The 15,818-nt window shown below is 38.5% G+C and overlaps 2 protein-coding genes across 2 annotated transcripts; both read left to right on the forward strand.

Moving 5' to 3' along the window:
• Positions 1–1,613: 1,613 nt before the first annotated feature.
• Positions 1,614–2,564, forward strand: LOC136175550 (olfactory receptor 5M5-like). Its single transcript, XM_065945821.1, has one exon. The coding sequence runs from the start codon at positions 1,614–1,616 to the stop codon at positions 2,562–2,564; it is 951 nt and encodes a 316-aa protein (XP_065801893.1).
• Positions 2,565–14,391: 11,827 nt separating this feature from the next.
• LOC136175551 (olfactory receptor 5M5-like) lies at positions 14,392–15,363 on the forward strand. The gene has a single exon (XM_065945823.1). The coding sequence runs from the start codon at positions 14,398–14,400 to the stop codon at positions 15,361–15,363; it is 966 nt and encodes a 321-aa protein (XP_065801895.1). The 5' UTR covers positions 14,392–14,397.
• The last annotated feature ends 455 nt before the right edge of the window (positions 15,364–15,818 follow it).

Here is a 15,818-nt window from a genome sequence, read left to right on the forward strand (position 1 = left end):
CCTTAGCATGCATGAATTTTGAGAAATGTACTTTATGCTTTCTTACATACTTTCTCAATTTTATGGGCAATATAATTATTATTATCAGTGTTATCTTTTACATGTTTAAAGAACTTAGAATTCCTATTGTAGGAATTCTCTGAAAAGAATTCCTTATTCTCTGAAAGAGTTAAAATGTGGTAGAGTTGCAATAAAATCATTACAGGTTGGGGATGTGTCTGTCAATCACCTTATAATAATTGTCTCTTCTCCTAAGAGGAAACTTTTCAGGCATTACTTTTCCCCAATAACACATTTAATGCATTATTACTTCTCCAACAATATGTTTGATGCATTTAATACATTATTGATCCCCAAATAATATGTTTAAGACATTATTACTCCATCAGTTAATACCACTGATACATGTGCATGTATAAAAATATACACATATCATTTATGTATTATATGCTCACCTGCTTTTACACAAAAATACTGGCTTATCTGTGCCCCAGGAACCAACTTTTGCCCTCGATAATTGGCTGTAATATAGTTCAGTTCGGTTCAGGGGCTCAGTTGTGTCTGACTCTTTGCCACCCCATGAACCCCACCACACTGTAATAGAGAAAGACAAGCATATCCTGAGATGTCTTAAAAGTTAAGTAAGATTTGGGGAAGGCCACCAGAGAGAGGCAAGAGTGGATAAAATGAACATACATCGCAAGGTTGAGGGGCTATTTCTAAAATGACCCTGAGGTTAGAGTGGCAGGTAGACAGACACTGGTCCTTTAAAGATATGTCTATTCCACTTACCTAAGCCCATTCAACTGTTAAGCAAATGACTTTCACGTACTGATGCTTTAGACACCATATCAAAATTATACCAAAAACAAGGGATCATAATTTCAAAGGGAAACAATATTTAAAGGAATTATCAGTGGTCAATTCAAGCTAATGTTTTGCAGAAAAGATAAAAGCTTTTCAACTAGGAAAAGAATAGCACAGATCATTTGAAAATATGATTGCCTTTCTTATTTTTTTTTTTTTTGGTCTTTTTTAAAATTTATTTTTATTAGTTGGAGGCTAATTACTTTGCAATATCGTAGTGGTTTTTGCCATACATTGACATGAATCAGCCATGGATTTAATTATATTCCCCATCCTGATCCCCCCCCCCCCACCTCCCTCTCTACCCGATCCCTCTGGATCTTCCCAGGGCACCAGGCCCAATTGCCTTTCTGTAAAGAAACTATAATAAGTTAGATATCAAAAATACATAGCTCATGCTTACTAGCGTATTTCTGTCTTTAATTTCTGATGTGGCCCATTTATAAAGTCTTTATTGAATTTGCTATATTATTAGTAAGTGTATAGTTCTATGTTTTGGTTTCTTGGCCATGAGGCGTCTGGGATCTTAGCTGTCTAACTGGGAATGAAGCACACACGGACTGCATTAGAAGGTGAGGTTGTAACCGCTGGATCACCAGGGAAGTCCCCTAAGTTATTTCTTTATACCACATGTATTTATGGGGAATAGGCAGCAGATGACATGATGTAAGGAATGGAGAAATGACAAAAGATCAATTCACTTTTATTTCCTTTTCTTTAGGCATCACCGGAAGCTGAGCAACACCATGTTCAAGGACAACTGCACAGAGGTGACTGAGTTTATCCTCATGGGGCTGACAGACCGAGCTGAGCTGCAGCCTGTCCTCTTTGTGGTCTTCCTAGTCATCTACCTGACCACAGTCTTCGGCAATGGTTGCATGATTTTGTTAATCAGAGCTGACTCAAAGCTTCAGACTCCAATGTACTTCTTCCTCAGCCACCTCTCCTTTGTAGATCTATGCTCTGCCACCAATGTCACTCCTCAGATGCTGGTTCATTTCTTATCTGAGAGAAAAACTATTTCCCGCCTTGGTTGCTTTATACAGTTTGACTTTTCCATGTCCTTGGGGATCACAGGTGGCTATATTCTTACAGTGATGGCCTATGACCGCTACGTGGCCATCTGCAAACCCTTGCTATATGGCAGCAAAATGTCCCGAGGTGTCTGTGTCTCCCTTGTTGCTGCTCCTTATATTTACGGCTTTGCAAATGGTCTTGCACAGACCATTCTGATGCTCCGTCTCTCCTTCTGTGGACCCAAGGAAATCAACCACTTCTACTGTGCAGACCCACCGCTCATAGTCCTGGCCTGCTCAGACACTTATGTCAAACAGACTGCCATGCTCATTGTGGCTGGATCCAACCTCACGTGTTCTCTCACCATCATCTTCGTCTCCTACATTTTCATCTTTAGAGCCATTCTGGGTATCCGCTCTGCAGAAGGGAGGCGCAAGGCCTTCTCCACCTGTGGGTCTCACCTGACAGCTGTCTTTGTATCTTATGGGACACGGTTCTGCCTGTATGTGAGGCCCCCTTCCTTGACCTCTGTAGAACAGGGCAAAATTATAGCTGTTTTTGCTGTTTTTGTGAGTCCTCTGCTAAACCCTTTCATCTACAGCCTTCGGAACAAAGATGTTAAAATAGTAATAAAGAAAGTGATTCAAGATAAATTGTTTGTCAATTCGGTACACATTTGACCAATGGTATGTAATATTTTGTATTCTCTGACAAATTAGAATATTTAATAATAAGTCACTTTTTGTCATTGGCTCATTTTCTTTTGTAAATCACTTACAAGACTTGAGAGAAAGTGTAAGGTCATCACCTTGTATTTCACTGTTTAAAATGAATATCATGTAGAAATTCAATGATAAGAGCACGCAGCATTGTTATTGATCTGTAAAATTAATAAAGGCCCGATAATTCTACCCACAATATTTAAAACAGTAAAAAGTTACAAAAGTCAGAATAACCAAATGATGCTAAGGCAAGGATAATTTGTTAGAGACAGCAGGCTTAATAATTTCCAAACTACTTTTCAAAACTTGTCATATCAGGAGGAACAGTTTTTTCTTGTTAGTTTGTTTGATTGTTTCTTTCCTTTGTGTACATTATACATCAGCTAAAATCTTTGAGTCTCTTAAGCCACTTCTCTAAGAAATATATCTAGGTATAAGTATGACCTATTTCTGGTAAAGGACATGGCAATCCACTCTAGTATTCTTTCCTAGAGAATCCCACAGCCAGAAGACCCTGGTGATCCCCAGTCCATGGGGTCGCAAAAAGTCAGACATGATTGAGCACTAAAACACACACGCACTGTTCTGTTTAGGCTTCCCTGTGGCTCAGATGGTATAGAATCTGCCTGCAAAGCAGGAGATCTGGGTTCTATCTCTGAGTTGGGAAGTTCCCCTGGAGGAGGGCATGGCAACGCACTCCAGGATTCTTCCCTGGAGATCCCCTTGGACAGAGGAGCCTGTTGGGCTACAGCCCATGGTGTCCCAAAGAGTCGGACATGACCAAGGGACTAACCCCACAGTGGGATTCTCATTCATAAAACTTTTGACAGAGATCTCCATTAATCAGTAGGTCTACTTTGTAATGAAAAACAGAAAGATCTTAGAATATTTTAATTCTAGGTACATTCTGCTTCTAACTTATGTGACATCATTTGGAAGTATAAACTTGATTCTTCACAATACCTTTTATTTATAAATGAACTTTAAATATTATTATTGTATATGAATGTAATTATCATTATATACATGCTTATTTAATATGAATATTCCTTTAACTTTAGTGAACTTTGTCAATGTATCTCTCACTGTTCTCTTTTCTCCCACACTTCAGGTTTAGTTTTCTTCTGTATAATAGATACCCTTATATTCAGTTATTTCAGGGAGACTTTGTGTGAGACAAATTCTCCCTTTGTATATTTCTGAGAATTTCTTGCTTTAATTGTAATTCTCAAAGAATGTATTTGGATACAAATGTAGATACACAAATACTTTCTTTTCAGACTTGAAAATATTCCATTATCTGTCTTCCATTAGTTTTGGTAATACAGAGAGCTGCACTATCAGATAATTTCTATTTCTCTGTAGGTAAAATATTGTATGTTTATAATTTGCTAATTTTCAGTTTCAGCATTTGTCTTTGTTGGGATTTAGTTATATTTATATTCTTACATTTTAATTGCCTCCTTGGCTGATCTTTCCAAGCCACATCCTCTTAGTATATGCTCTTAAAATATCATATAACTTTAGATGATAGACGTTTTCACAATTGCAATTTTAACAATATTTTTGTGATTTTTTTAGTTTATTTTGTCCCCAGGATCATAATCTTCAAATTGCCTAAGGTTCACATTTGAATTTGCTCACTAATTTAGAGTCAGTATATATCCCCAAAACTAGCACACAGGTGATTCATAAACATCACTTGATTTAACGAAAAGGGAATATGCCTTTTGCATTATAATTGAGTAATTTAAGCTCTAGTTTCTTCAACTTTCCAACATGATTTTCACTGATACTGAAAGTTAGCTGCACTGTCTTGTCCTACTCTTTGCGATCCCATGGATTGTATCCTACTGGGCTTCCCTGTCCATGAATTCTCCAGGCAAGGAATGGGTTGCCATTTCCTTCTCCAGGGGATCTTCATGACCCATGGATTGAACCCAAGCCTCCTGTATTGCAGGCAGATTCTTGACCAACTGAGTCACTAAGGAACTCTTCTAATTCTTAATAATTTAAAACCATATTGTACAACTGCAATGCTTCACCCTTCCCATCACAAAGAAGACATGCTTTAAAGACACAAAATATGGTTTGACTTTCTCTTAGACACTCTTCATTAAGCATATGGTGACAAAAAGAGTGCTCTCCCTGGATATTTACTAGTTATATGGATGAAGAAATGAATGAATTGATGGATAAATGAATGCCACAATACCCAGAGGATGTGTATATTTTGTAAACTTGTCATTTTTACTTCCTAAACTCCTTGATAAAAACAAACAAACAAACAAACAAACAAAAAAAAACAAAAAACAACAATCCATTAGCCTGTTTGAATCCCAGTCTCACAATTCATTAATTACCTCACCCAGAGAAAGTTAATTATACTCTACTAACTTCAGTTTCTAATCTAAAAAAATGAAGACAATACTACTAATGGCCAATGGATTTGTGAGGATTAATTAAGCTAATACGTGTAAAGTGATTAGCCTACTGCTGGCACATACTAAGGATTCAATGGCTATGATTTATATAAGTAATTACTGCAATTCTGGTTTTTTTTAACTATAATATTTAAACAAGAGAGTCACTTATCCTGAATCATCTCCCTACAGAGTATCGTTTAGAGGGATAAGGATGTCTTCAAAGAATTCAAAATTACCTGAGGAAGAAAAGTCAAGATTTGCTGTACAGTTCCTGAATTAAATGCACACTGCACTTTCTTTCAATTATTCAGCATATATTTGCTCTTCAGTTATTATCTCCAAAACCTTACTAGCTGTGGGCATCAGATTCTTGTTAAAAGTGTTTAAAGGCTAGTGGTAGCAACAGAAACATTAGTAGGTAATGGAAGCAGTATGTAAGCCAAGGATATGGCAGAGTGGTAATATAGCATGCAGTATAGAGGTTAATATATTAAGGGATTAGATCTGATAAAGTGCCTGGAGAACTATGGTCCAGGGTTCATAACATTGCAGAGGAGGTGGTGGTCAAAACCATCCCCAAGAAGAAATGCAAAAAGGCAAAATGGTTGTCTGAGGAGGCCTTACAAATAGCTGCAGAAAGGAGGAAAGTAAAAGGCAAAGGACACTAGGAAAGATATATCCATCTGAATACGGAGTGCTGAAGAATAGCAAGGAGAGATAAGAAAGCATTCCTAAGGGATCAGTGCAGAGAAATAGAGGAAAGGAGTAGAATGGGAAAGACTAGAAATCTCCTCAAGAAAATTAGATACCAAGTGAACATTTGGTGCAAAGGGGCACAATAAAGGACAGAAATAGTAGGACCTAACAGAAAACTCAGCAGTGGCCACAGGACTGGAAAAGGTCAATTTTCATTCCAATCCCTAAGAAAGGCAATCCCAAAGAATGCAAACTATTGCACAATTGCACTCATCTCTCACGCTAGTAAAGTAATGCTCAAAATTCTCCGAGCCAGGCTTCAGGAATACATGAACCAAGAACTTTCAGATGTTCAAGCTGGTTTTAGAAATGGCAGAGGAACCAGAGAACAAATTGCCAATATCCGCTGGATCATCGAAAAAGCAAGAGAGTTCCAGAAAAACATCTAATTTTGCTTTATTGACTATGCCAAAGCCTTCGATTGTGTGGATCACAATAAACTGTGAAAAATTCTGAAAGAGATGGGAATACCAGACCACCTGACCTGCCTCTTGAGAAACCTGTATGCAGGTCAGGAAGCAACAGTTAGAACTGGACTTGGAACAACAGACTGGTTCCAAATAGGAAAAGGAGTACATCAAGGCTGTATATTGTCACTCTGCTTATTTAACTTATATGCAGAGTACATCATGAGAAACGCTGGGCTTGAAGAAGCACAAGCTGTAATCAAGATTACTGCGAGAAATATCAATAACCTCAGATATGCAGATGACACCACCCTTATGGCAGAGAGTGAAGAGGAACTGAAAAGTCTCTTGTTGAAAGTGAAAGAGGAGAGTGAAAAAGTTGGCATAAAGCATAGCATTCAGAAAACTAAGATCATGGCATCTGGTCCCATCACTTCATGGGAAGTAGATGGGGAGACAGTGGAAACAGTGTCAGACTTTATTTTGGGGGGCTCCAAAATCACTGCCGATGGTGACTGCAGCCATGAAATTAAAAGACGCTTACTCCTTGGAAGGAAAGTTATGACCAACCTAGAGAGCATATTAAAAAGCAGAGACATTACTTGGCCAACAAAGTTCCGTCTGGTCAAGGCTATGATTTTTCCAGTGGTCATATATGGATGTGAGAGTTGTACTGTGAAGAAAGCTGAGCGCCGAAAAATTGATGCTTTTGAACTGTGGTGTTGGAGAAGACTCTTGAGAGTCCCTTGGACTGTAAGGAGATCCAACCAGTCCATCCTAAAGGAGATAAGTCCTGGGTGTTCATTGGACAGACTGATGCTGAAGCTGAAACTCCAATGCTTTGGCCACCTCATGCGAAATGTTGACTCACTGGAAAAGACCCTGATGCTGGGCGGGATTGGGGGCAGGAGGAGAAGGGGACGACAGAGGATGAGATGGCTGGATGGCATCACTGACTCGATGGGCATGAGTTTGAGTAAACTCTGGGAGTTTGTGATAGACAGGGAGGCCTGGCGTGCTGCGATTCATGGGGTTGCAAAGAGTCGGACACGACTGAGCAACTAAACTGAGCTGAACTGAACTGAAGTGAATAAGAAGATATGAAGAAGAATTGGCAAAAATACACAGAAGAACTGTCCAGAAAAGGTCTTAATGACTCAGATAGTCATCATGGTATGATTACTCACCCTGAGTTAGACATCCTGGAGTGTAAAGTCTAGTGGGCCTTCGGAAGCGTTACTATGAACAAAGCTAGAAGAGGTGAAGAAATTCCAACTGAGCTATTTCAAATCCTAAAACATGATATTGTTAAAATGGTGCACTTAAAAGGCCAGCAAATTTGGAAAACTCCGCGGTGGCCACAGGACTGTAAAAGGTCAGTTTTCATTCCAATCCCAAAGATGGCCAATGCCAAAAATATTCAAACTGCCACACAATTACACTCATTTCACATGCTAGCAAATTAATGTTCAAAATCATTCAAGCTAAGTGTCAAGAGTATTGAAACTGAGAACTTCCACATGTACAAGCTGAATTTAGAAAAGGCAGAGGAACCAGAGATTGCCAACATCCAAGAGATCATAGAAAAACCGGGGCAATTCCAGAAAAACATATACTTCTGCTTCATTGAGTATGCCAAAGCCTTTGAACGTGTAGTCACAAAAAATTGTGGAAAACTTTCAAAGTGATGAGAATACCATAACAATACCAGAACACCTTATCTGCCTCCTGAGAAATATGTATGCAGATCAAGAAGCAGCAGTTAGAACCAGACATGGAGCAGCAAACAGGTTCAACATTTGGAAAGGAGTATGATAAAGTTGTATATTGTAACCCTGCTTATTTACCTTATTTGCAGAGTGCATCATGCAACATGCTGAACTGGCCGAGGCACAAGCTGAAATCAAGATTGCCCAGAGAAATAAAAATACCCTCAGATATGCAGGTGACCCCACCCTTATGGCAGAAGGCAAAGAAAACTGAAGACCTTCTTGATGAAGGTTAAAGAGAAGAGTGAAAAAACTGAAAACTCATGTTCCGATAGCTAAGATCAAGTCATCCAGTCCCATAACTTCATAGCAAATAGATGGGAAAAATATAGAAACGATGACAGATTTTATTTTCTTGGGCTCCAAAACCACTGTTGACAGTGACTGTAGCCATGAAATTAAAAGATCCATGCTCCTTGAATGAAAAGGCTTGACATACCTAGACAATGTATTAAAAAGCAACAACATCACTTTGTCAACAAAGATCCATATGACAATTCTATGGCTTTTCCAGTAGTTATTTATGGATGGGTGATCTGAACCATAAAGAGGACTGAGTGGTCAGCTGATGCTTCTGAACTGTGGCGCTGAGAACACTTTGAAGAGTCCCTTGGACACCCAGGAGATCAAACCAGCCAATCTTAAAAGAAATCAACCTTGGATATTCATTGCAAGGGCTGATGTTCAAGCTGAAGGTCCAAAGCTTTGGTCACCTGATGCGATGATACTGATGCTGGGAAAGATTGAGGTCAGGAAGAGAAGGGGGTGAGAGAGGATAAGATGATTGGATGACACTGCGGACTCAATGGACATGAGTTTGAGCAAACTCAGGGAGACAGTGAAGGACAGGGAAGCCAGGCATGCTGCAGTCCATGGGGTCACAGAGTCAGACGTGAATGAGCAACTGAGCAACTATATATACATGCATAAGAATTATGTTATGTTATTCTATTTTTTTTTTTTTTTACTGAACCATTCTTTAAAATCCGTAGTGCTTTGGAATTTTCAAAAGGGTCATACACATGATTTTATATTTTCTCATAACAACTTCTTTTTCACCTAATGCTGTATTGCATTCCCCTGCTTCCCTCTCCCCATTGGTAACCACAGTTGGGTCTATATCTGTGACTCTGGTTCTTTTTGGATTACTTCAAAATATTGTTGTATTTTTATATTCCACTTATTTGTGATATCATGCATCATTTCTTTTTGTCTCTTTCTGCCTTATTTTAGTAGCTTAATGCCCTCCAATACATCCATGTTGCCACAAACAGCAGAATGGCATTCACATACAATGGGTCCTTTACATGTGAACTTTCAAGTTGTGAACTTTCAAAGATGTGAATGTGTGTTCACAGGGCCAGTCACAACCGACCGTGCTTTTGTGTAGTCTGCTGTACCGTCCTGCAGAGGGTGCACTGGTACCGTATGTTTATTCCAAGTCAAACACGTCTGGAAACAACTGTAAACACACTGTCATGTGAAGTACACTTCAGATACTCTCCACTTACACCTACTTACTTACAGGCGATGGGTAACAAAGTCCCATCTCAGTCAGACACCCTGCGTGGTCTTAGCTCCAGAAAGGGGAGGAGGGAGCAGTAAATAGCTCACTGCTCTGCTGTGCCTGGGTGATTCCAGTTGTCAAAAAAAAGGAGACAGAAAAACATGTCAAAGACACGTTTTCAAATCCAATTTTATCTGTGATGATCCCAGTAATGTAAATCTCTGATTCTTGTGTTTAGTCTGCAAGTGATCCATGATCCAGAAGGATGGTGATTCAAGGACCCCTTTAGCATCCAGCAATACTGAAGCCAGAAATATATATTCTACTGCAGTAGTTATTGAATAACTAGTGTCTGACACCCTGGTGTGGGTAAGGATGAGAGACAAAATTCTACTCAGATATGTCAACTAAAGAGAACTTAATGGAACAAATTTATAAAGAGAAAGCAGTCAAAGTTAAAGAAATCAGTCCAAGAAGTTGAAGTCTCTGGAGGCTAAGTCTAGAATGCAGTTTTCTTCCCAGACCTGACGAGGCCAACACAAGTACTACTGTCAGGAGTCCAGAGAAACTGGATCCAGGAAGAATGCCCAACCCACCTTCTCAACCCACACCTCAGCAGGAATTTTCCTTGGAAGAATGCAGTCACCCTAGCACTTAATTATGAAACTGGGAGAAAAATGGAAAAGAGGTTTTGATACTTTCCTCTTACTCTCCTCTGTGTTATGCTCTTGATTTCTCCCATTGGACAAACTCAGAACTAGTTACCCTAGGGGTTCTACTGATGGAATCTAAGGATTAAACTACAAGGGAACAGCAACAGCAGCAACAATGTAGAGATAAAAAAACAATAGATCTAGATGTCTGGGCTGACAAAGAAAGAATCAGCAATGCATTTATATTATGTCCACCCACAGTGTTCCCATGGCTATGCGTTTAATATTATAGCTATCTAAAATATTAAGAGCAAGGTTCAAAATCAGGAAATAGGTAGTCCAAATGCAACAAAAGTTGTCTGATCATCCGGTGGTTCACCTATATCATGAACCCTTCCATCTTTCTTCTTGTAAACAGGAGAACTTAATGTGTTCCCCAAGTGAAATCTCAAAATATCAAGACTTTTAGGCATAAGTTAAAACAAATAATGGATCCCATTGCTTCACCATTTCAGGAGATTTTATTCCCTGATCATAATAGGGAGTGGAAAGAAGCTATGTCCTCAATGGACTTAAGATTATTAAAAGAGTAAAATACTTGTTTATAGTCTAAATGATTTAAGGTGAGAAATAATTGAACCGTAGGGAGTTATTTCTTCTGTAACAATAATGGTATAAAATCCAAAGGTTCTTCATTTCCATGCTGTCACTGGGAAATCACTCTTCTTTCACAGGTAAGACTAGTTATCATTAAAATTCTGTGGAATCTAGAAATAAATATTTTAATTACAAAAATCATTACCTGACGCCTATTCTCTTAAAATAGTAAATGCCTTTTTTGACAATTCTTAAATGAATTTTAATACAATTTCTGCATTAACGTAGAAAATAGCAGTATATATTTAGAAAAAATACAGTGGAAGAAACATTCTTCACTGAATGTTGCATGAAAGTCATTATTACTTTATAAGCTAGGCAAAGTTCATTTAAAAGATTTTTTTCCCTATCTCCCCATTGGCATGGGGAGCACATGTAAATCCATGGATGATTCATGTCAATATGTGGCAAAAACCACTATAATATTATAAAGTAATTAGCCTTCAACTAATACTAATAAATGAAAAAAAAAAGTTATTTTCTTCCTTTTCTCTATAAAGGAGGTAAAAGAACTAGTTGTGCCTGAATCATCAGCTAAGTAATTACTGCTTATTGAGTACTTTCTGCTGTGAAAATGAAAAACAAAGTGAAAGTGTTAGTCAGTCAGTCATGTTTAACCCTTTGCTAGCTCATGGACTGTAACCCACTCGACTCCTCTGTCTAAGGAATGCTCCAGGCAAGAATACTGGAGTGGGAAGCCACTCCTTTGGGTAGAGATCTTCTCAACTCAGCGATTGAAACTGTGTCTGCTGTTACAGGCAAATTCTTTACCATCTGAACCACCAGGGAAGCCCCCTTTCTGCTACCCTGCCCCTCTAATTGCTATCTTTCACCTGATGAAGATGATATGTTTCCCCCCAAAAGAAAAAGGCTGTCATAAATGCATGCATCAAGTATAAGACACAATTCAGTCTGTGAAATGCTATCAGTTCAGCTCAGTTCAGTTCAGTCGTTCAGTCTTGTCCGACTCTTTGTGACCCCATGGACTGCAGCACGTCAGACCGCCCTGTCCATCACCAACTCCCAGAGTTTACTCAAACTCATGTCCATTGAGTAAGTGAAGCCATCTCTGTTTGTGCCATTTCAGTTGGTGAAACACTATAATGTAACTCAAACTCAGGCCTCATTTCTAAATACTGGGCCAGGTGTTTTGAACACTTGCCTCATGGACAGGTAAGTGCAAGATCTCGTTAGGTGAAAATTACCACCCTCATGAACATACACATGCAAAAAACTGAACAGGTTTATATTCTGGCACTTTTCTACTCCTGAAAATGTTTATAAATATACTGTGGAGTAGCATCTTAATGGTGAAAACATATATCAACGGTCACATCATGACACAGCCTCAGAGCGAGGGTGATTGTCGAGAGTACAGAGATTGCCATTCCTCAGAGCCATTTCTTCCGCTTCTCTCTGAGTTTTTCTTGCCCAGTCTTCTAAGAAACTGTGTTCTGTTTTTGAAAACAAAGGTCATGACCATAGAGTATTCAGGTAACTGATCTGGAATGTGCATTGCTTGCACTGTCTCGTTTCTGTACAGTGAGAATCGAATGGAGATGCTAATCATTTGCAGTTTTGACTGACGAGTCAATAAATACATAATAAAGACACAATCCTTACCCTAAAATATGTTTACTTACTACAAGAAGAACTATAATGCTCAATTCAGTAGCTCAGTCATGTCTGACACTTTGCACCCTTGGACTGCAGCACACCAGGCCTCCCTGTCCATTATCAGCTGCCGGAGTTTACTCAGACTCATGTCTATCAAGTCAGTGACGCCATTCAACCATCTCATTCTCTGTCATCTCCTTCTCCTCCTGCTTTCAGTTTTTCTCAGAATCAGGGTCTTTTTCAATGAGTCAGTTCTTTGCACCAGGTGGCCAAAATAGTGGAGTTTCAGTTTCAGCATCAGTCAGTAGTTCCAAGGTACTATAATCTTAGAAACTTATGAAAAGAAAACCAAATGATTGTCATCCTAATTGATTTTGATGACTTCTCTTTCATTTTCCAACCCTGTTCAATAAATTCATATATCTCAGGAGTGTAATGAAGTATTGTCAGTTCGAAAAAAAGGAGGGCTGGTTCATGTACAAGGTGATTTAAATGTGACCTATATCCATTCTTGGCTCTGGAGCTATTAATGTGTCTTTATAACAATGACATACCTGGTTATGTGCTGTTGAAAGAAAGTGTAGTTTTTTAGCATGGCCTTCATGGTCTTCTTTATCATGTATAAATTTTGAGAAATGCACTTTATTCTTTCTTACAAACTTTCTCAATTTTATGGGCAATATAATTTTTATTATCAGTGTGATCTTTTACATGTTTTAAAAAACTTAGAATTCTTGGTGTAGATTATATCTTTATTCTCTGCAAGAGTTAAAATGCGATAGAGTGCAATAAAATCATTACAGTTTAGGGATGTATCTATCAGTCACCTTATAATAATTGTGTCTTCTCCTAAGAGGAAACTTTTCATGCATTACTTTCCCCCAATAACACATTTAATGCATTATTGCTTCTCCAACAATATGTTTAATGAGTTTAATACATTATTGATCCCCCAATAATATGTTTAATAGATTATTACTCCCTCATTTAATACCACTGATACAAGTGCATGTATAAAAGTATACACATATTGTTTATGTACTATATGCTTACCTGCTTTTACACCAAACAGTGGCTTATTTGTGCCCCAGGAACCAACTTTTGCCCTCACTAATTGGCTGTAACATAGTTCAGTTCATTTCAGTTGTTCAGTCATGTCTGACATTTGAGACGCCATGAACTTCAGCACACTGTAATCTAGAAGGACAAGGATATCCTGAGATGTCTTAAAAGTTAAGTAAGATTTGGTGAGGGCCACCAGAGAGAAGCAAGAGTGGATAAAATGAACATATATCGCAAGGTTGAGGGACTATTTCTAAAATGACTTTGAGATTAGAGTGGCAGGTAGACAGACACTGGTCCTTTAAAGATATGTCTATTTCACTTACATAAGCCCATTCAACTGTTAAAAAATTAGTTTCATGTACTGATGTTTTTGATACATTATCAAAATTATACTAAAATCAAAGGATCATAATTTCAAAATGATACAATATTTAAAAGAATTTCAGTGGTCAATTCAAGCTAATGTTTTGCAGAAAAGATAAAAGCTTTTCAACTATGAAAAGAATAACACAGAAGCACTTGAAAATATGATTGACTTTCGGTAAAGAAACTGTATTAAGTTAGATAATAAAAATACATAGTTCATGCTTACTAGCTTATTTTTGTCTTTAATTTCTGATGTGGCCCATTTATAAAGTCTTTATTGAATTTGTTATATTATTAGTAAGTGTATAGCTCTATGTTTCGGTTTTTGGCCATGAGGCATCTGGGATCTTAGCTGTCTAACTGGGAATGAAGCACACACGGACTGCATTAGAAGGCGAGGTTGTAACCGCTGGATCACCAGGGAAGTCCCCTAAGTTATTTCTTTATACCACATGTATTTATGGGGCATAGGCAGCAGATGACATGATGTAAGGAATGGAGAAACGACAAAAGACCAATTCACTTTTATTTCCTTTTCTTTAGACATCACTGGAAGCTGAGCAACACCATGTTCAAGGACAACTACACAGAGGTGACTGAGTTTATCCTCGTGGGACTGACAGACCGAGCTGAGCTGCAGCCTGTCCTCTTTGTGGTCTTCCTAGTCATCTACCTGACCACGGTCTTCGGCAATGTGAGCATGATTTTGTTAATCAGAGCTGACTCAAAGCTTCAGACTCCAATGTACTTCTTCCTCAGCCACCTCTCCTTTGTAGATCTCTGTTATGCCACCAATGTCACTCCTCAGATGCTGGTTCATTTCTTATCTGAGACAAAAACTATTTCCCGCCTTGGTTGCTTTATACAGTTTGACTTTTTCATTTCCTTGGGGATCACAGGTAGCTATATGCTCACAGTGATGGCCTATGACCGCTACATGGCCATCTGCAAATCCCTGTTATATGGCAGCAAAATGTCCCGAGGTGTCTGTGTCTCCCTTGTTGCTGCTCCTTATATTTACGGCTTTGCAAATGGTCTTGCACAGACCATTCTGATGCTCCGCCTCTCCTTCTGTGGACCCAAGGAAATCAACCACTTCTACTGTGCAGACCCACCGCTCATAGTCCTGGCCTGTTCAGACACTTATGTCAAAGAGACTGCCATGTTCATTGTGGCTGGATCCAACCTCACCTGTTCTCTCACCATCATCCTCATCTCCTACATTTTCATCTTTAGAGCCATTCTGCGTATCCGCTCTGCAGAAGGGAGGCGCAAGACCTTCTCCACCTGTGGGTCTCACTTGATGGCCGTCTTTGTATCTTATGGGACACGGTTCTGCCTGTATTTGAGGCCGCCTTCTGAGACCTCTGTAGAACAGGGCAAAGTTGTAGCTGTTTTTGCTGTTTTTGTGAGTCCTATGCTAAACCCTTTCATCTACAGCCTTCGGAACAAAGATGTTAAAAGAGTAATAAAGAAAGTGATTCCAGAGAACCTGTTTGTCAAACCATGTTCGAATTTGTTCAGCAGTAGGTAATATTTTTGTATTCTCTGACAAATTAGAGAGACTGTTGAATTAATAAGTCACTTTTTGGCATTGGCTTATTTTCTTTTGTAAATCACTTACAAAACTTGAAGGAATCTGTAAGGTCATTACCTTGTGATATTTCACTGTATTTAAAATGAATATCACTATTCCTGCTTTCTGGAGAGATTTAATCATAAATGAGTGTTGAATTTTGTCAAAGGCTTTCTCTGCATCTATTGAAATAAAACCCTAAAGACTCTACCAGAAAATCACTAGAGCTAATCAATGAATATAGTAAAGTTGCAGGATATAAAAGTAACACACAGAAATCCCTTGCATTCCTATACACTAACAATGAAAAAACAGAAAGAGAAAAAAGGAAATAATACCATTCACCATTGCAACAAAAAAAATAAAATACTTAGGAGTACATCTACCTAAATAAACAAAAGACCTATACATAG

This window comes from Muntiacus reevesi, chromosome 9 (genome assembly GCF_963930625.1).
Source record: "Muntiacus reevesi chromosome 9, mMunRee1.1, whole genome shotgun sequence".
Lineage (NCBI taxonomy): Eukaryota > Metazoa > Chordata > Mammalia > Artiodactyla > Cervidae > Muntiacus > Muntiacus reevesi.

Coding starts and splice junctions, on each gene's coding strand:
- LOC136175550 (XM_065945821.1), top strand. CDS start 1,614: ATGTTCAAGGACAACTGCACAGAGGTGACTGAGTTTATCCTCATGGGG.
- LOC136175551 (XM_065945823.1), top strand. CDS start 14,398: ATGTTCAAGGACAACTACACAGAGGTGACTGAGTTTATCCTCGTGGGA.